Below are 21,159 nucleotides of genomic sequence, written 5' to 3'. Positions count from 1 at the left end.
TTCTACATCCATTCACCTATTGATGGACACTTCCATTGCTTCTATATTGTGGCTATTGTAAATAATGCTGCAGCAAACAGAGTGATGCATATATCTTTTCAAAATAGTGTTTTTGTTTTCTTTGGGTAAATGCCCAGTAGTGGAATAACTGAACCATACTGGAACATTCTGACTTTTAAAATATTAATTAGTTTCTATTAAGGCTTCTAAGGTATTAGTTTCCAAAGTAAACTTTGAATTTTTGAAATTTTATCTACTTGGACATTAGAAGACTTGTTTTCAGTACTGTGCTTTCTGTCTTGGTCCTGTTTTCTCAGTCTCCCTGTCCTTTCCCCTTTTACAAACACACACACACACACACACACACACACACACACACACACACACAATTTAGAGGTGCTCACTAAATCTATTTTCAATTCCTTACTTAAATGAATGAAAACATCGATTAAAAGTGTCCATTTGCCCATAATTCCACTGATTCTATTCTGTAGAGAGCAAGCACATTTGGGAGGTGTAAGGCAGTCAGTGGTTAACTGATTAATCTATGTGAGCACATAGACACCTTGGGGATATCCACAGCCAGGCCTCCTGTGTCTTCCCCTCTGCCCTGTTCACTCTTATCCACCAAACATAACAGGTATTTTGGCTGCTAACTTTGAAAATATCAATCTTGTGTGTGGCATAATACTGACTATAGGAGTGTTTCACTTTTCACAAACTCAGCGTATTGAAAGAATATCTATGGAAACAGAAATAGTTACTATTCATTGCACAGAATGATTTTTCAATTTATAAGAAATACTCTGTACATTTCCCAGAGTATTAAAATTAGAAATCATTTGTAAAAGTTTATTTGGAAGTAATATTTCAGGAACATGTTCGTTGCAAAATAAAAGTGGTGCATCTGTACCAGAGGAGAAAATTTTCTTGATTTTACTTGTCAAGCAACAGCATTCCATGGTTTTAAGGTTTGTTTAGCTCTGATACTGTGAAAACATAATTCCAAGTAGGGTATAACCATATTGGCTTATACAAGTTCCCTTGATATTTTCACTCCCAAACAGAGTGGGCTAGAAGAATTTTGCTTGTACCTAGAAGCAATCTCATTAATGTTTATGGGATTTCACCTCTATTGACTGGCAAATGGTCTTATGTGAAGTAACAGAGTAATCAATCAGTGGCAAAGCTAATTGGAATGTGGGTTTCCTAACCTTCTTGTATCTCAAACAAGGTCTTTCACCTAGAACAGTTTGCATGCAACTGCACAATTTTTCATTGCTTTTCTTCGGTTTGCTATCCAAGAGTGAGACTGTGTGTGGAGAGCACAGTCTAGTTGAGGCAACATGTATCTTTTTTCTTAAATGGACCAATGGAAAGAATCCATGCAGTGGAAAACAGGTGAGTAAAAGGACTGGTATTTTTTGAGCCTCTACCACATGTTGGAGGTTGGCTAAAGCAGTGGGTGTCCCAGCTTGGCCGACTCACTGTCACATGGATCTCAGACACGTCTGAGAATGCTGGAAGACCAGGGAAATTCCATCCGCAGGAAGGACAGAGGAACGTCACTGAGGAAGGTGTTGGAGGTAGTGGTGGGATCAGAACAATATGATATGTCATTGTTTGTTGGATTATTTTTGCCTGGGACTGTGGGGGAAACAAGGCTCACTGCATGCAGTGTTACATGTGCACACCCAGGACCACACCAGCAGGCAGGTTTTAAAATTCTTCGAAGTGGGAAAACTGGTGTTCAGACAGGAAACAAATAGATAAGGGCATCTCACTTATTTATAACCTGTCTACATGAGCCATTGGAGCTGACAATCACCAAAGAACCAAGTGGCCCTTGGCCAAGTGTTTTACTGTGGGGTTCATGCTGTCAGTCAAGTCTAGGTTTATAGACCCCACCAAGATGTCTTCTCTGGAGAGTCCTTTCTCATGGGTGGAAGCAGTCCCTCCCTCCTCTCTGCAATCCCATAGCATTTGTGCATAGCTCCATTTTACTACTGTTCAGACTGCACTGCAATTTGTCTATACATCTGTCTTCCAGAAAAATAGGATAAAGTTTTCTGGAAATTTAATTTTCCACCGTCAATCATGCCCATTCTGTCTTCTACCTGTTAAATTGGGCCGTGAGAAAAAAAAGAGGGCAGGTCCTTTGTAGAAGAGAGAGGTCATTCATCAACTTCCAAATACCAAGCTGACTTTCCTGATGTCTTTAGTGAAGAATGGGCTAGAGTCAGGTTCAATGACAGAGAAGGCATTCTAAATTCTGTAATTCTCCCACCAGCATATTAAGAATTGATTACGAACTACATCAGAGTTTCTTCTAGAACGTGGAAGGTTGCTCTTTTCTACTTTAGGACCCAATTGGGAGGTCTGGTGTCCTGAAAGGAGGGTGTGAGACAAGGAAGTCCATGCTAGAGAGGAAGAGTGGGGAAAGAGCTTGACTCTCCCACCATGGACTGTGGGAAGAGAAAAGGAATTAACATCGGAGAAGCAAGTGTTGAGTCATAGGTGCCCAGAGGTGCCCTCTCTGCATTGAAGTCCCAGGTGGGGGAAAGAATGCTAGATTGTTAGAGGGAAAACTGAAAGCAAAGCATTGGTTTCCTTTTGGGACAGCCACACCAACCTGAAGAGCCTGCATCAGAGAATGATGAGAGGTGAAGTGTCATTAGCAGAGAGCACCCTAGTTCCCCAGAAGCCTTTTTTGGGGCTCCTGTTTTGCCAGAAGTCTGAGTGCTCTGCAAAGTGGTGCAGGCTGGCTTACCTGGGGTGGGGCAAGGGGTTCCATCTGACAAGGACCAGCAAGGCTGAAGACCAAACACATTCACAGCCTGATACCTGGAGGCCGCAGATCAGTGAGGATCAGGGGGCTAGTCAGCAAGGAGAGGGACACCCCCACCGGGGGGCAGAGTGAACATCAGAGGCCAGCCGGATGCCAGGCCCAGAGTTGAGGCGCTCCACATCCAATCCAGCAAGTGCACACCCAACAACAGGAGAGCTGTCCTACCCTAGAGAGCAGCCAAAGGATCAACATAGGCCCGAGGTCACACTACAGACCCAGCCACATGCCATCTCAGAAGTGAGTATGGAAGAAGGGACTTCTGAGAGGGTGAGCATTTGTCCAAAAGCAACTCAATTATCCAGAGAAAATGTTTAACTAGAAGACATTAGTAATTTTATATGAAATCAGACTTTTCCCTCCGCCTCCTGCTATTTAGCCAGCTTGTGGGCATTTGAGGGGAAGGTTCCCTAGAAAGATACGATAAATATAGGGTTAGGAAGAAGGTGAAGATGCTCTGAACATCTAAGTATAGCACGAGTGAATCTGTGTGGAGACAATGCCTATAACGCTTGAGCTTCTTAAGAGCTGGGACAGTTTTTTCATCACCTCTACATCCCCAGAGCATAGTAGAATACTCAAAAGGTATTTAGTGTTCTATATCTGAGTCCTAAGAATAAATGAACTTACTGATGATGAAACCACTAACGATCACTGTGTTGTCCTACCCCATTGGTAGCTCACCTTTAGAAATTCAACCTTTCATGCATTACCTTATTTATGCAAATATTTCATACATTGTTGGTATCTATATATATGCATGATCTTGTGAAGGAAACAAAGATGAATTGTTTCTGCATTTATCCAAACACGAGAAATTTATTTAGTGCTTACTGTATACCGGATACACAGGTCTCACCTTCAAGGTCCTTACAGATATGCAGGAGGGAGTAAATATGTTTAAAAAAAAAAAAAAAGTCTGTATTTTTTTCAGGTTAAAACGCTGGCAGGAAACCTGCAGTGTCCAATCACATATTTATTTATTTTTTTTAAATTTTATTTTATTTACATATTTAGGTTACTTCTGCAATCGTGAAAATAAAAAGTCCAGATTTAAGAAATCTGAAAGATATTCAGAATATCATATTCCCTTAAACGGTAAGAACTTTGTCTGCTTTTAAAGCTTTGCTTTTAAATGTACTTTAAAATATCTTTTGAATAGTCATAAACTGCCATAGTCCTACACAAAGGACAGGTAAAACAGCAAGGGTAAAGAAGGAAATACAGTCTTAAAAGCTGAACTCATAATCGTAAACTCAAGCCCATGGATCTGTTTCTAACATGCATAGGCAGTTCTTGTCTCTGGGCTCATCCATGGAGATGGAAATACAAGTTGGCTACAAATAAGAAGTTTAGTGACTTTCTCTCTTATATCATAACTTCTTGACTATGGGACCAGAGGTACATGAGTCCTGAGGATGAGTGGTACCCCTCTCCTGTCTCCAGGAAAGATACTAATGCATACTTTCTTCATCACCCTACTATATTGTATCTTAACTGATAACATAGCTGTCCACTGCCTCACAGCAGGACTCAGGTCTGATCAGTAGTCCTATCCCCAGCCTCTAACTACAGCATAGGCATTTTTGAAACAATAAATACATCTGAAAGGCAAGTCTATTCACATGGCTTAAATTTTCGACATAATAATGTATAAACTACCCAGCCTTTTTCTGGATCTGATACAACTTAACTCATAGCCTACTGAAAACTGACAAAGAGAAAACCCAGAAATGACTGAGAGTTACGTAAAGCAATAAGACAAACTGTCACTTGTGTATATCCTAGCATGTTGTGTATGTTATATGTATATGTTGTGTGTATGCCTTGTAGAATTAATTTCAGAGCTGGATATCACAATACACACTGGGGAGGCTGGCTTGCATTCTGTATTAACCGGTCCTAACATGTTCCGAGTTAGATGAGCAGGACAGAAAGAAAATAACCAGAGCCAGAGGAATTTCTTTCTTGTCCTTTGCCTCTGATGGAAACTGCCAGAAGAATGGAAAGTGCTCTGAAGTATACACTATGTGAGGAGGAGATATGTTGGAGGTACAGACCCCTCAGCATGGTTATCAGCAAGAGTACTGCAAATCGTTTCCAACGTGAGTTAATTTTAGTTGCCAAATACCATGTTTGAAGAGACCAGCTTTCTTCTGATTTCACAGAAGTACCAGTTTCATCTGTTTGCATTTTAGTACTACACGGCTGAAAAAAGATGAATAATCTTTAGGCGAGAAGTTGTAAAGCTGATATTTCTACTGAAATGGTTCGTATGGCACAGTTATAAAAATAGCAGTGCTTTTAGAATTTATCCAAATGTCACCGTTAATCCGTCTCAAAGTCGCAGGCACAGTCTATTCTCTGCAAGTCAAGAGATACAAACTCACAAAGGTGTCTTTAGAATACAATCTTTATAAATCCTTATAAATCTCCTCATTTTCTAATAAGGGAAACAGCTGGGTTTCTTCACTTCAGTGTCTCTCCTCCATCATCTTTTTCCTTAATATGTTATCACTTTTGCCATTGTTAACTTTTTTTAGCTTCCAACTATGAAGGTAAAGTTAAAACTTTTTTTTTCCCCCAAAGATGTTCAACATTAGCTCCAATGGACCTGCACAATAAAACCACTATGTGTGTTTTGGAATCGCTAAAATAAAAGATGATGATAACACCAAGTGCTGGTGAGGATACGGAGCAGCTGGACCTCTCATACATGGCTGGTGGGAATGTAAAATGGTGCTGCAGCTTTGGAAAGCCATTTGCCAGTTTCTAAAACCAAACGGGCACTTTCCATATGACCCAGCAGATGAACTTTTGCACATTTAGCCCAGAGAAATGAAATCTTATGTTAACACAAAAACTTGCACATGGATGCTCATAGCACCTTTATTTGTAGAAGCCCAAAGTGGAAACAACTCAAATGTCTCTCAACAGGTGAATGGTTAAACACACTCTGGTACATCTAAACCATGTAATACTACACTTCAATAAAAAGGATTACAGTATTGATATATGCAAAAATCTGGATGCACTTAAAAGACGTTATGCTTAATGGGGGAAAAAAAATCTCCAAAGGTTAAACACTGCATGATTCCATTTTATACGGCATCCTCCTGCTAGCAAAATCATATAGCTGGAGAATAGATTAATGGTTGCCAGATGACAGGGATGGGTTGGTGGGATGGGTGCAACTTCACAGCAGGAGCACAACAGAGTTGCTTTGTAGTAATGGGGAAGTTCTGTTTCCTAATTGTGTTAGTGGGATCTTACAAATGGGATCACATTCTGTGCACAGAACTACACACACACACACACACACACACACACACACACACACATACACATTCATAAATGAAAGAAAAGGGGTTGAAAACTGAAAAAGGTCTGTAGTCTAGTGAACAGTATTGTACCAGTATCAATATACTGGGTTTGACATCATACAAAAGTCATATAAAATGTCACAATTGGGGAAAGCTGCATAAATGATGCAAAAGACTCTATATATTTTTGCAATTCTCTGTGAGTCTATAATCATTTCAAAAATATATATTTCAAAAAAAAAAAAAAGAAAAAAATGTTTTCCTTTCAAGTTTCCTGTATCAGTTGTTTGTGACATCCAACCCTAAGTTTGGTGAACGAACTCAAAGGGCAGGAAGAAAAAGCAAAGACAGGTTCTTGGTGTCTCTATTTTTTGAAGAATCAAGAAACAAAAGTATTTGGTGCTGTGCCAACTATTAATGAATTCTGGTTTGTGAAAACAGAAGTGCTCTGAAAAAGGGTTACAGGGTCACATCTTATCATTTCTTTCCTCAGAAATTTTCATGGCTTTTACCTATAAAATTAAGTCACACTCTTCCTCCTGACATTGAAGACCTCCTACAATATGGTCCCAACTTAAGTCTTCAGTTCTGTCTTTTTCTATTCCTTTAAGAGAATACATTGCTTTAATTGTTCTCTACACTAGGGCCTGAGTTTTCTTTAAGACTCAAATTTGGCTTCCCATGGCACTTAGCCTTAAGACTCAAACACTTGACCTGGCCATCAAGACTCATAGTGTTTGGTGTCTGCCTCCTTCTCCAGGCCATCTTGTACTAGTCTTCATTCCCTATGCTCAGTCACATGACTGGTCTCCAACTTCATCTTTGCCACAGCCCTTCCTACCCAGGGCCTTAAACCCACTGTCTTCTTTGTTTAGATCTCTTTCCACCCCTCCTCTTTATTTATTTATTATCTCTTATTTTTATTTTTAATTTAATTTTTATTATTACGTTCAGTTAGCCAAAATAAGCCATCATTAGTTTTTGCTGTAGTGTTCAACAATTCATTAGTTGCATATAACATTCAGTGCTCATCACAACATGTGCCCTCCTTAATACCATCATCTGGTTATCCCATCACTCCACCCCCTCCCTTCTGTAACCTTCAGTTTGTTTCCTAGAGTCCAGAGTCTCTTATGGCTTGTCTCCCTCTTTGATTTCTTCCCATTTAGTTTTCCCTCCCTTTCCTTGTGGTCATCTGCATTATTCCTTATGTTCCACATATTAGTGAAACCATATGATAATTGTCTTTCTCTTTTTTACTTACTTCGCTTAGCATAATCCCCTCCAGTTCCATCTTTGTTGATGCAAATAGTAGGTATTTATCCTTCCTGATGGCTAAGTGATATTCCATTGTATATATAAACCACATCTTCTTTATCCATTCATCTGCTTAAAGACATCTTGGCTCCTTCCACAGTTTGCCTATTGTGGACATTGCTGTTATAAACATTGGAGTGCAGGTGTCCCTTCTTTATACTATATCTGTATCTTTGGGGTAAATACATAGTAGTGCAATTGCTGGGTCGTAAGGTTCCTCGATTTTTAACTTTTTGAGGAACCTTATACTGTTTTCCAAACTGGCTATACCAGCTTGCATTCTCACCAACAGTGTAAGACAGTTTCCCTTTCTCCACATCCTTGCCAACATTTGTTGTTTCCTGTCTTGTTAATTTTTCCTTTTAACTGGTGTAAAGTGGTATTTCACTGTGGTTTTGATTTGCATTTCCCTGAGCATGCATTTCCCTAGTCATGTTGAGCATTTTTTCATATGTCTGTTGGCCATTTAGATATCTTCTTTGGTGAAGTGTCTATTTATGTCTTCTGCCCATTTCTTGACTGGATTTTTACTTTTTGGGTACTGAATTTGATAAGTTCTTTATAGATGTTGGATACCGGCCCTTTATATGTAATGTCATTTGCAAATATCTTTTCCCACTCCTCTCCCATTGCCTCTTAGTTTAGTTAACTCTTTCCTTTGCTGAAGCATTTTAACATGATGAAGTCCCAAAAGTTCAGTTTTACTTTTAAAGATGTGTCTTGAAAGAAGTTGCTGTGGCTGATGTCAAAGAGGTTACTGCCTATGTTCTCCTCCATTGAATGAATTCCTGTCTTACATTGGGGTCTTTCATCCATTTTGAATTTATCTTTGTGTATTGTGTAAGAAAATGGTCCAGTTTCATTCTTCTGCATGTGGCTGTCCAATTTATTGAAGAGACTCTTTTTTCCATTGGATATTCTTTCCTGATTTGTTGAAAATTATTTGACTGTATAGTTGAGGGTCCACTTTGGGGGTCTCTATTCTGTTCTAATGATCTGTGTGTCTGTTTTTGTGCCAATACCATGCAGTCTTGATGATCACAACTTTGTAACAGAACTTGAAGTCCGGCATTGTGATGCTCCCAGCTTTGGTTTTCTTTTTCAGGACTCCTCTGGCAATTCAGGGTCTTTTCTGGTTCCATACAGATTTTAGGATTGTTCGTTCCAGCTCTGTAAAAAATGTCAATGGTATTTTGATAGGGATTGCATTGAAAATGTAGATTGCTCTGGGCAGCATAGATAGTTTAACAATCTTTATTCTTCCAATCCATGAGCATGGACTTTTTCCCCATTTCTTTGTGTCTTCCTCAATTTCTTTCACAAGTATTCTGTAGTTTCTAGAGTATAGCTCCTTTACCTCTTTGGTTAGGTTTATTTCTAGGTATCTAATGGTTTTTGGTGCTATTACAAATGGAATCAATTCCTTAATTTCTCTTTCTTTAGTTACATTGTTAGTGTATAGATTTGCAACTGATTTCTGTGCATTGATTTTGTATCCTGCCACATTGCTGAATTGCTATATGAGTTCTAGTAATTTGTGGATGGAGTATCATGTCATTTGCAATGAGAGAGAGTTTGACTTCTTCTTTGCCAATCTGAATGTCTTTTATTTCTTTTTGTTGTCTGATTGTTGAGGCTAGGACTTCTAGTACTATGTTGAACAATAATGGTGATAGTTGGCATCGCTGTTGTCTCCTGACCTTAAAGTAAAACTCTCAGTTTTTCCCCATTGAGAATGATATTGACTGTGGACTTTTCATAGACTTTGCATAGATGTTTTTATGGTGTTGAGGTATGGTCCCTCTATCCTAATACTTTGAAGAGTTTGAATCAGAAAAGGATGCTTTTATTTTATCAAATGCTTTTTCTGCATCAATTGAAAAGATCATATAGTTCTTATCTTTTCTTTTATTAATGTACTCTATCACGTTGATTGATTTCTGAATGTTGAACCACCCTTTCATCCCAGGAATAAATCCCACCTGGTCGTGGTGAATGATCATTTTAGCACCCTGTTGGATCCTATTGGCTAGGATCTTATTGAGTATTTTGGCATCCATGCTCATCAGGTATACTGCTCTGTAATTCTCCTTTTTGATGAGGTCTTTGTCTCATTTTGGGATCAGGGTAATGCTGGCTTCATAGAATGATTTGGAATTTTTCCTTCTATTTCTATTTTTTTGAAACAGCTTCAATAGAATAGGTATTATTTCTTCTTTAAATATTTGGAAGAATTCCCCTGGGAAGCCATCTGGCCCTGGGCTCTTGTTTGTTGGGAGATTTTTGATTACTGCTTCAATTTCCTTATTGGCTGGGGGTCTGTTTAGATTGTCTATTTCTTCCTGTTTTCAGTCTTAGTAGTTTTTAAGTTTCCAGGAATACATCTATTTCTTTCACTCCCCTTTTAGACTTCAGTTTCACTATCAGTTCTTCAGAAGATAACCTTCCCCAATTTGCCATTGGAAGTCAGGTTGGTTTGAGAGCCATTTTCATAGAACTGTGTTGCTTTCCTTTAGAATGCTTATCCTTCATTAAAACTATACATCCATTTGTTTGATTATTTGACCAAATGCTTCCTTCCCTATTTGACTAAAAGTTCCATGAGAATACAGCTTCTATCTATTTTTGCTTGCAACTTTATTCACCACTTAATAAAATGTCTTGAACATAGAATTATTCAGTAATTATTCTTTTAGTGACTGGCTGAATCAAACTGGAATAACTGCTCCCCAATCATATTCATTGGGTTTCCTGCTCCCACGCTTCTGTCATGCTCTTCATCCCATGTGCAAATCTATACCCACATTTTATCTTCTCTACATTTTATCTAATCTTATAGACTCATATGAATGGGTACTTTCTTGGTCTTTGGAAATAAACATCATCTCTGCCTTCTTTGGAAACTGTAGCACTTAGGCATCTGTTCTCTTGCCGTACTTGGCATTGCTATCGATAGATTTTTGCCTCTTATGCTCTTTATCAATTCATATGTTTCTGGAGGGCAAGGCTTATTCATTTCTCTTTATGTCACTTGCAATAACTAGCTCATTTCTCAGAGGCTTAATTAATATATTTTCCTTATTGATTAATATGAGTAAAAGCTAAACACATATTAAAAGCTGAATTAATATTTATAAAAATAAGGAAAAATTATTGGCACTTGTTAGTTCTACTGATTTCCAATGAGTAAACAAAATTAAATTACTAAATAGCTGTACAGACATGGTTCCAGAACAAATGCCTTCTGTTCTGACCATTTATCATTATTTAATAGGCTTATTTGTTGTACGTCGCAAAGTCATTCTAAAATTGTTAGATTCAACTTGCTTTTTTACTTTTCACTATTCCTTGCTCAGTAAATTACAATGAAGACCAACTGATATTCCAGTAGAATTATTATTTTTCTTTCTTGCTAAAGAATTAAGATAAACTTTTTCAGGTTTATCAGGCATTGAAGAACGAATTTGAGAGAGGTAGCAGGATGGATCAGAATGGTGGGGTATGACATGGGTTGAACTAAACACCTGAAGACCATGAGACCAGTTGTTAGGAATAAATTGCCACTGCTCCAAAAAGAAAAGAAAGGAAGAGAAAGGAAAATTGAAAAAAACAAACAAACTTTTTTTTCAAAAAAGCTCCATAGAACTTAAGAAACCAACAATTGGTTGTGACTTTACAATGCTTAAAAACAAACAAACAAAAAACCCACAGAAGCCAACTAGATTTTCAAAGGGGAGCATCTCCTCTTCATTCTCCCCAGGCTCACTTACAGTTTTTGGCTCTGGACTAATGGGCTCAGCTCTGCCACAAAGCTAACATTTGTCTCTTCCTTCTCCTGCCCTATCTGTAAAGACATTCTGGAGGCCTCTACATTTAGGTAGAGAACTGCTGGGAATTTCTGTGCCCCCCAAAAGTGGAAATCAATACAACTGAATTAACTTCTTTAAACATTTATTGAGTACCTGGCATGTGCTGGGTTTTCTAGTAGATACTAGAACTTCGGAGGTGAACAAGAAATTACCCTTGCTTGTCTACCTAAGAACTCACAGTCGGGTGGAGTAGGTAGGAATATTTAAACATCATTCTTCAGTAAGACAGACTGTAGACAGAGCTAACAAATAAAGTGCCATGGGAGCCCAGAAGAGAGATACCTATTTCTGTTGTGGGACTCATTGAAGTGAGTGGGAGTGAAGCTGAGTATGGGGGCACGTAGCTGATTTCCCAGCATTTATTCATCTTTCTCCTCCTGCAGTGGGTGACATGTGATTAGTGGGATTGATCCCATTCTGAGGCCACGAGTGAGTCCTGACTGGTGAGTCAGTAACTCTCAAGCAGAGATGGTACTTCTCTGCCAGAGGGCATTTGGAAATCCACAGGGACACTTTTAGTTGTTATAATGCTGAAAAAGACCCTACTAGCTTTTAGTGGACGGAAGCTAAGAATGTTCAATGACCAATAAAGTAGGAAAGGGACCCAAATCATGAAAAATTGCCCCACCCAAAATGCCAGTAGTACTCCTGAAAAACATGAGTCTGAGACAATCAGAAATCTTATCCTGTATTGGGTTGGGGAGTCCAACTTTAAGCCAATTAGCTCACAGCATTCCCCTGCTGTCATTGTGGTCCAATTAGTATAAGGGCTCTGGACTTCTTTTCAATGGGTTTAGGTAGACAAGCATCCCTTCTGTTTCACTGGGCATGCAGGAGGAAGCCTGCAGCCCCATCTCATTCCAGCTTAGACAACTTCCCATTCAATCCATGCAATCTAAATATGTTTAGGTGGTTGGTCTGCTTGCTTGATTCTGCATCATTTTTAAAAAAATTTTTTTTAAAGATTTTATTTATTCATTTGACAGAGAGAGATCACAAGTAGGCAGACAGGCAGGCAGAGAGAGAGAGAGGAGGAAGCAGGCTCCTGGCAAAGCAGAGAGCCAGATGTGGGGCTTAATCCCAGGATCTGGGACCATGACCTGAGCTGAAGGCAGAGGCTTTAACCCACTGAGCCACCCAGGTGCCCCTGATTCTGCATTTTTGTTATTGTTTTTCTGAGTAAATTATCTGAATGGCAGGAATGTTGTTGTGATATCAAGTCTAAGTAAGATATAACATACGTGAATAATATTTTGTTTTCATCCCAGAGCCTTGGAATGCTATAAAATTCATAATATGACCATAAAGGGGAAATGAGGGTAAAAAAAAAAAGGTCAAGTGTATAATTTATGGTATAATGAAGAATGTAAATGGTGTCTGGTGAAAGTTGTGAAAACCTAAGTTTAAACTTGCAATTGTGTTTGTGTGTGTGTGTGTATGTGTGTGTACACACACCCATGTGCATAAAAGAAAAGGAGAGGGAGGAAGGGGGGACAGAGTGGCTATCTTCATGAATAACACTATTTAGGAATTTGTATCTTGTTCTTTTAGGAAAGATTCTGTCCCTTCTGGTTGCAAAATCTCCTTATTAAAGAAAGCTAAAAGAAAAGATTATTAAGCACTGATTACTTAATCAAAGTCCATTAACTTGTTCTAAGATGTTTTAAGTTGTGTTTAAAATGGCTCTGTTTTTATGCCTATTAACTCTCCTACTGACATAAGATTAGTTGGTAGTATTTATAGTTAGAAAATATTTTCCTACATTTTCAGTAGTTACAGTCCAATAAGAACAAAGAGGAAAAAGATATGCAATTACATTTGAATTAAGAAAAATTAATAAGACATAGAAATAATGCACAAGTTAATTTTTAAACACCCAATGTCCCTCTTGCAAAACCTTTAGAGTAAAGTATTTAGATTTCCAGGTGACTAAACTGAAAGCAAACTACATCTGGAAACTGAGGAAGGTGAGAAATACATAAGATCCGCCAGTACCTGAATACTGGTCAGAGTCGTGTACTGGTAAGCCTTGACCACCAGATAATTTGCTTCCAGGTCGATGAGTCCCAGGATCATATATTTCCACCATCTTCGTCGTAAAATTGCCAGGAGGTTTTCTTCTCCTGTGTCATGAAGGTGAGAAGAAATGGGTTAGGTTCTGAAATAGAAACTGTATATTTAGAAGGATTCTAAATTACCGTTGTACTCTATATTTTTCTTGTTCCTTAACAAATATTCAATTAAACAAATGAATTGTGTCAAAGATTGACACGTTTTTACTTAGCTAATAGTCTTCATTGTAGACCTTGTCTTTTCAAATTGGTTTTTATACCAGAATAAGACTAGGTAGGTTTTTAGTTCACCATGAAAGGCATTTTTCTCATGAACATCTGATGAAAAAAAAAAGTCACATAATGTAAAAATAAAAGGAAAGGCATACCAGAAAGGCTGCATAAACACATACAAAGTCCAAATCATTCTAAACTTCAGTATTGTGGTAAAATAGAAAGAAACAAAATGAGGGTAGGCCAATGGACAAAGGCCTATGCTTGACAGCACATCTGCAGTTAGACTCCCAGATGCCATCCTGAGTGCTTGCCCAGCTTTGAACATTACATGCTTTGAACATTATATTCTGGTGGGGTGTGGGTGATGGGAAAGAATTAAAGTAGAGGGTCACTCTCGGATGGACAAGAGCCATAGGATCATGGTCTGAATATTGCTCCCAACCATAATCTTCACCATCTTGCCTCTTAAGTTTATAACATCAGAACAGATTTTGAATCCCTTAGCTTTTCATCCATATTTTTACATCTTTCAAGCCTGAAAGAAATCTTATTTCTCAAGGGGAAATCATGATTGTTAATAACAGCTCTCTAGAGTCAAGCTGTGAGGTCTTCATAGAAGTATGGGATCTGCAGAAACTGAGTGAATAGTGACTGTGTTCATTATGATTGCTGCACAACAAATTATCCTAAAACACTGCTGCCTAAAACAATAAGCAACGATTACCTCCTTGTTTTGTGGGTCAAGAGTCTGAACACAGCTTAACCGAGTGTCTCTGATTCAAGCTGTCTCAATAAGCTGCAGTCAAGTTATCACCCATGGATGTAGTCACATCTGAAGGTCTGACTGGGGAGGGATCTCCTTCTAAACTCACTCAGCATGGCTATTAGCAGGCCTCAGTCCTTACCTCAAGGGCCTACCTGAAGACATGGCAGTGTGATTTCACCCAGGATGAGCACTGGGGGCAATGGAGACAAAGTGCAGGGGAGAGGGAAAGTACAAGTTTTTTTTAATAACATCATCAGAAATGGGATTTCTCCCCTATTCTCTTCTTTAAAGGAGGGTCAACAAGTTTAACCTACACTCAAGGAAGAGAATTTTGTAAGGGTGTGACTATCAGGAGGCAGAGATCATTGGAGGTTATCTTAGAGGTTGGCTTCCCCAGTGACACACACATCTAGTATTTTAGCTATACTTAAGCTGGTTCTCAAGAACCTCAACAGACTCCACATCCTCGCCTGTCTCTGAGCCACTCTCGGGACTTTGAACTCCTAATTTCTACCACTGGTCTTATTCAACTCACCTTATGATATGAGGTGAAGACCTTTTCAACCTGACATAAATTTGTAAAACAAATCTTTCCAGCTACATAGAGAATGTTGGAGTCTGAGCTGTGCCTAGTTGGCAACAGAGAGAGGTCTCTGGACCTTTGGTAGCTAACCCAGTTTTCAAGCCTCATTTTGGGAGCCACACTTCTCACAGCATTTGTTTCAAGTACACTAAAAATCTTTCTGACTTGGTGAATTGTTAATTCCTGTTCATCCTTCAAAATTTAGCTATTCTCTGCCATTCTGTCTGCTGTCACTGCCCCCTTGGCAATGTGTACCCAGTAGATCCTTTCACGTGATTGTGACTACTTAGAAATTTTCTCTTCACAAAACTGAGAGTTTGGGGATGATAAGACATCAATGTCCCAGTCATATATGTATCCATTGCCCTAAGCATACTGACATATAATAAGGATTAGCGAAGTGTTTTGGAATGGACAAATAATTGAACTGAAAAAAAGTGTGACGTGCTATTTCTCTGAGTACCTCAAGAGTCAGCTCTAGTATATGAGTCACATTTCTTGTGTTTTGCACTGAGATTCATAGCCAGTGGATGTGATCCCCAAGGTCATTTCTTTATAGCAGCTCATTTTGACAGCACCCTTGCACAGCATTTCTGCCTTCTTTATCTGCCTACACATTTGATCAATCAACACACTTCTCAAGATTTACTTTGTAAATTAGTGATTTGCCACCTGACTGAATTATTCCCATCTTCTTGAGAGGTTTTTAAAAATCTCAATGCTTGGGACCAGACACTCAAAATTCTAGTGTAGTTGGCTTTGGGTGGACCTGGGCATTGCACTGAGGATCAAACTTAGGACTTTGAAATGGTTGATGTCCAGTGGTTATCCTCAGGATGGCCTGCGCTAGGAATTTCAGATATAACCACAAAGTAGTGAATGCTCTTCATACCAAAGAAACACCTGAATATCTGGCCTGAAGTATGCTTTTCCTTGTCTTGTCTCTGGGCTTTTCCTTGTGCTGATTCCTCTGCTTGGACTGTTTTTCTTCCAGTCTCCAAATGAAAGATGAGCATAGACACTAACACCAGGGAGCCTTCCTTGATCTTCGTAGGGCTGGATTTCCCTGTAATATGCTTCTTTAACACCCTTTGCTTACCCACATACAATACTAATTTCAATATATTATAAATGACCTGTTTTCTTGACCCTATTACTCATTAGATTATTAACAATTTGAAGACAGTAGCATTACCTTGGTCATCACTTTATCTCTAGGATCCAAAAATACATAGTAAGCGGTCAATAACTAATACAAAATGTATGAATAAATTTCATGTTTAATAATCTCAGCAATGCTAAGTAGATAGAAATTGAGGTATCCACTTTATAGTAGATATATAGTAGATATATATTTATACATAGATTTATAGTAGATATATATTTATACATTTATACATATATATATTTATACATATATTTATAGTAGATATATGTTTATACATTCATGTTCCGGACAATGAAAATTGTTTTCCAGTTAGAATGTAGACAATATCTGACACAATTAATTTGGTGACCATTTTACACATGACATACTATACATAGGTCATAAAAAGGTCGATGGCGTATTTAACTGCAAAGCTGCAATTCTATAGTTACAGGTCATTGTCCCAGTTAATTTACACAATGAACAGACAGTTGCCAAACTCAGAGCATACCAGCCACATCTCAATGATGTAAGACTGAAAATCTGGGTCATGGTGCTGTTTGTTCTACCAATCAATAACATATTCAAAGTGTAATTCATTACATAGATTCAAAGGAATGATTAATTGACTTGCTGTTCTGCTGCAAAAGTCTGCAAAGCAAAACACCTAAATAAATGTTCCATATTGTTCCATATTGTTTGATTTGAGGCACCAGAAAACATACAACATTCTTGCACAGCAAAATTATCCAGGAAGGCAAGAGAGCACTTTTGTATTTTTGGCTGAGCAAAAAATCCAGCCCTACGAACGACTGCTTAGGGATTTATCTACATGACTCTTATTAACACTGATGTACAACAGGACATTAAAATTCTTTCTAAAATAATGAAAATGCGTTCTTTACAGCCTTTGTACCAAAACACTCCCTAAATCTTTTAAAATAGGGCCATCCATAAGAAACACCAGCACAACTGGTGGTATGTTAATGCTTTGAAATTCTTTTTTTTTTTTTAATTAACTGAAGGATTAATAAAATCCATGGGTGGAAACTTTAGAATTACAGTTTGCCATTTGCATGCATTCTGTTAATTATTATTTTTATTATCAATATGTTTAAATATAAATAAAATTATTAGAGAATATTATAATAAGGTAACCTGTAATCTGATTTAATAGATGTTAACATTTTGCCATATTTGCTTCATAAATATTGGGTTTTCTTCTGAGGAAGAAAATGTTTAAGATAAAACTGAAGCTCCCCTTCTGCTCTTGCCAGATTCTATTCCTTTCCCTCCTTCCGCACATCACTGTCTTGATATTGTTGTGGATCCTTCATGTTTGTGTTTTTGTTATACATTTCCTAGTTACGTTTGTATCCAAAACGGTATGTTTTTAAACTTTAAATGAAAGTTTACTGTATATACTGTAGATGTCATTCTTCTAGGTTCTTCTTCTTTTTTTTTTAATGTTTAACATTGTTTTAGAAATGTATCCCTATTGTTTTGTGTAGCGCTAACTCATTTATTTTAAACACTGCATATTCTCATACTCTCTGAATATGCCACAATTTATCCAGTCTCCCACTAAGAGACATCTAAGCTGTTTCCAATCTTTCTCTATTAGGAACAGTGTGGCCAGGAAAGTTACCCTGATTTCAAGTAACAGCATTCTAGAAACAATAACTACTTCACTAATTAAGAACAGGGAAGGGAATTACTGACAATCTTTATCACATCAGTCATATTGAATTTTACTAAGCACCAACAGCACGACCAATTAAAAGTGGTTTAGAACTTCAGTAACAAAAAACTTCTCTGATACTTACTCTGTATCAGGCAATATCTACACGCATTACAAATATTGACTTTCCTAATCCTAATCGTAACACCATACAATAGACATTGCTATTAACCCCATTTGCAGATGAGAAGACCAAGGCCCAGAGGAGTTAAGTAACTTGCCTGAAAGGTCACACAGATAAGCCAGGATCTGGACTTATGACAGTCAGGCCCTAGGCTTCATACTCATTAGTCCTGTACAGTTTTGCCTCCCTGATTTGTACTGTGGCATTGTCCTCAGGAGTCACACACTTCTCATTTCTCTTTCATGACCTACCTGTCCCTACTCACCCCTCAGTGCCCCTCAGCTAACTCCTGGGGGTACCCATCACACCGAAGCCGATGTGCATGGAGCCCCCCCATTGCCAGCACCCAGCAATGCAGCTCCTGTAGCAGCTTAGGGATGATGACCACCAGCAAATCAGTATCAAGGATTCGGTGTCTCCCTGCCTGATCTAAGCCATGACGAAATTCCCCTTATGAAATGTAAAATAAGTTTTAAAGTCATTTCTATTGCTTAAAAAACTCTAATTACAAGAATTACTGTTTTATGCTGTACTACTTGCTAAAGCTTCAGGCATAGTAGCTGTGGTCACACATGGGGTGGGGCAAGGGGATGGTGAATACGTGCTAAAGGAAAGAGGAGAGAACTTTTGAACAAAAACATGGCACACATTCATGGCGGTGTCTGGAAAACAGAGACCTTTGATTCATAGTGTTCTTGTTCACCCCCAGTGGTAGTCTGGGTCAAGAATAACAGTACTGCAAGAAAGCACCAGAGGTAGATCGGCTCAGGCAACAAGAAGCTGCATTATTCTTGGGACACTTTCATTAAGGGTTCTCATGGGTGGTGTGATCCTTCATGGTGTTCTTATGCAAGAACAGAACCCAGCATGCTTTGCACAGAGAGCCTGCAGGCAAGAGCAAAGCCTCTCCACAGGGGTTGAGACCCTTACTCGAATGGACCCCTCTTTATCTCACAAATGGAGCCATAACACCATCTTTCTTTCCCAGAACTCTAAATGGAAGTGTTTAAGTATCAACCAGTGAATCTGGGGTGGGGGCGGAAGACTTCTGATGGAGATCTTAATGATCCATCTTTAAAAGCTAAAATATAGTATTAGAATGTAGAGCTTAAAACAATTCTCTTTGTGAGAAAAGTGAACAAAATAAATGCACTAATAAGGAAATGAAAATATAAATTGTTCACAAAAAGGACTGTAACCAGTTGTACTTTATAATATGAACCTGAGAGTAAAGATGAAATAAATACAAAAAAGATAGATAATGAAGATTCAACTTTGTTTCATATTCTTTCAGTCATTTTTACTATTAGAAACAGACAGTGAGATTGGGAAGAGCGTAAGAGACAATGTTTTGGCTTGGTAGCAAACAGACTTGGGTTTGAGCACTGACTGCCTTCTGCTGTGTGGTACTAAGTAACTTGGTTAATGGCCTTGAACCTCAATCCCTCTACTACAAAATAGGGATTATAACAACTATCTCATGGGGTATCATTGATTAAAGGTAGTATGAATAAAGTGTATAAGCTAATACCTAGCTAAGGTCTATGCACAAAATACCATGGCAATGGGTAGGGTTCTGAAAGCCTTGTGCCTTCTAGCCACCCATGACAGGCTAAATCACCATGTTAGAGGCAGTACACAGGAAGCTCAGGATAGTGAACCCTCATAATTATTCATTAAGACACTGGCCACACATGCCTGTCTGTCTCTTACTCTGGATCACATCCAAGCCAGTGTACGACATTTGTCCCAACTAGAGACAGGCTGAGGGCCTTGTCTTTGTCGCCTCTCCCCTGGACCAGACGCATGTCTTGACCCTTTGGATTATACCACTCGACAGGAGAGTGGAGGCTGTGCATGGATGCACCTGCTCTCCGTCAACCCATCCCAGTCCCCCTCAGCACTTCTCTTGTTTATGTCTCCTCAACGATGTCTTTCCTGGTAAGTTGGACAATGTAAAATCTTATTACTAAGGCAAGAAAGCTGAATAACACTTTAAAAATCTGCTCAGTCATCTGGCTGTTTTCCAGAAATGCCTAATAAAACTTTGGGAAAATATCCAAAAGCTAAAAGTGAACCCTAATCACATCAGGTTCTGGTAGCTCTTACTTTAAGCTGAATATGAGAGAAAAAAAGTATAGATGATGTAGAAGGGATTGCACACAGGATAGATTTCTTAATAATAAGTTTATTTTGCTTCTTTCACAGTTATATTTCTGGCATTGATAATTAAAACCCAACATTCGAGCTCTAATTATGAACACAATCTATCACCTCTTCTGAGATTAAAACATTTACACATTGTAATATGAAAATAGAGGCCTCAGAGTATGCTACCATTTTAACATTTTTAACAAATCACTTAAATCTTAGAAAACTTATCTTTCTTGTTTTTTTTAAGCTGTCATTAAAAAAAAAAAGATTTTGTTGATTTATTTGAGAGAGTGTGCAGAGTGACAGAGAGAGAATGGGGGGAAGGGCAGAGGGAGAAGCAGACTCCCCATAGTTTAAGAGTGGGTACATAGTTTTTTTTCTTTTTAAGATTTTATTTATTTATTTGACAGAGATCGCAAGTAGACAGAGAGGTAGGCAGAGAGAAAGGGGGAAGCAGGCTCCGTGCTGAGCAGAGAGCTCCAGGCAGGGCTTGATCCCAGGACCCTGAAATCATGACGCAGGCGCCCCCGCCAAAATTTAAAACATTATTTAAAACATGTATACAAGGACACCTGCCTAGCTCAGTGGGTTGAGCCTCTGCCTTCTGCTCAGGTCATGCTCTCAGGGTCCTGGGATCGAGACTCGAGTTGGGCTCTCTGCTCAGCAAGGAGCCTGCCTCCCCCCGCCCCCGCCTGTCTCTCTGCCTGCTTGTGATCTCTCTCTCTCTGTCAAATAAATAAATGAAATCTTAAAAAAAAATAAAATAAAATAAAACATCTATACAGTTCAGCATGTATTTTACATTCTTGGACAGAGCACTATAAACAATAAACCAGCTGGGGCACTGGGTGACTCAGTGGGTTGAGCCTCTGCCTTCAGCTCAGGTCGTGATCTCAGGGTCCTGAAATCGAGCCCTGTATCCACCTCTCTGCTTGGCTGGGAGCCTGCTTCCTCTTCTCTCTCTGCCTGCTGTTCTGCCTACTTGTGATCTCTCTCTGTCAA

The 21,159-nt window shown here is 38.7% G+C and overlaps 1 protein-coding gene across 2 annotated transcripts in view; it reads right to left on the bottom strand.

The window, feature by feature from the left end:
• SLC35F1 (solute carrier family 35 member F1) overlaps positions 1–21,159 on the bottom strand; it is a 391,741-nt gene that overhangs the window by 62,317 nt on the left and 308,265 nt on the right. For both annotated transcript variants that reach the window (XR_009404454.1, XM_059400616.1), the window contains exon 3: positions 13,350–13,477. Coding sequence is in view for 1 of the 2 variants with exons in the window: in XM_059400616.1 (XP_059256599.1) it covers positions 13,350–13,477 (128 nt within the window). In the remaining variant the exon portion in view is untranslated. The remainder of the gene's footprint in view (positions 1–13,349; positions 13,478–21,159) is intronic.

Source organism: Mustela nigripes, chromosome 5, assembly GCF_022355385.1.
Source record: "Mustela nigripes isolate SB6536 chromosome 5, MUSNIG.SB6536, whole genome shotgun sequence".
NCBI lineage: Eukaryota > Metazoa > Chordata > Mammalia > Carnivora > Mustelidae > Mustela > Mustela nigripes.
Note: the sequence above shows the minus strand (reverse complement) of the source record. Positions and strands in the feature narration are given on the sequence as shown.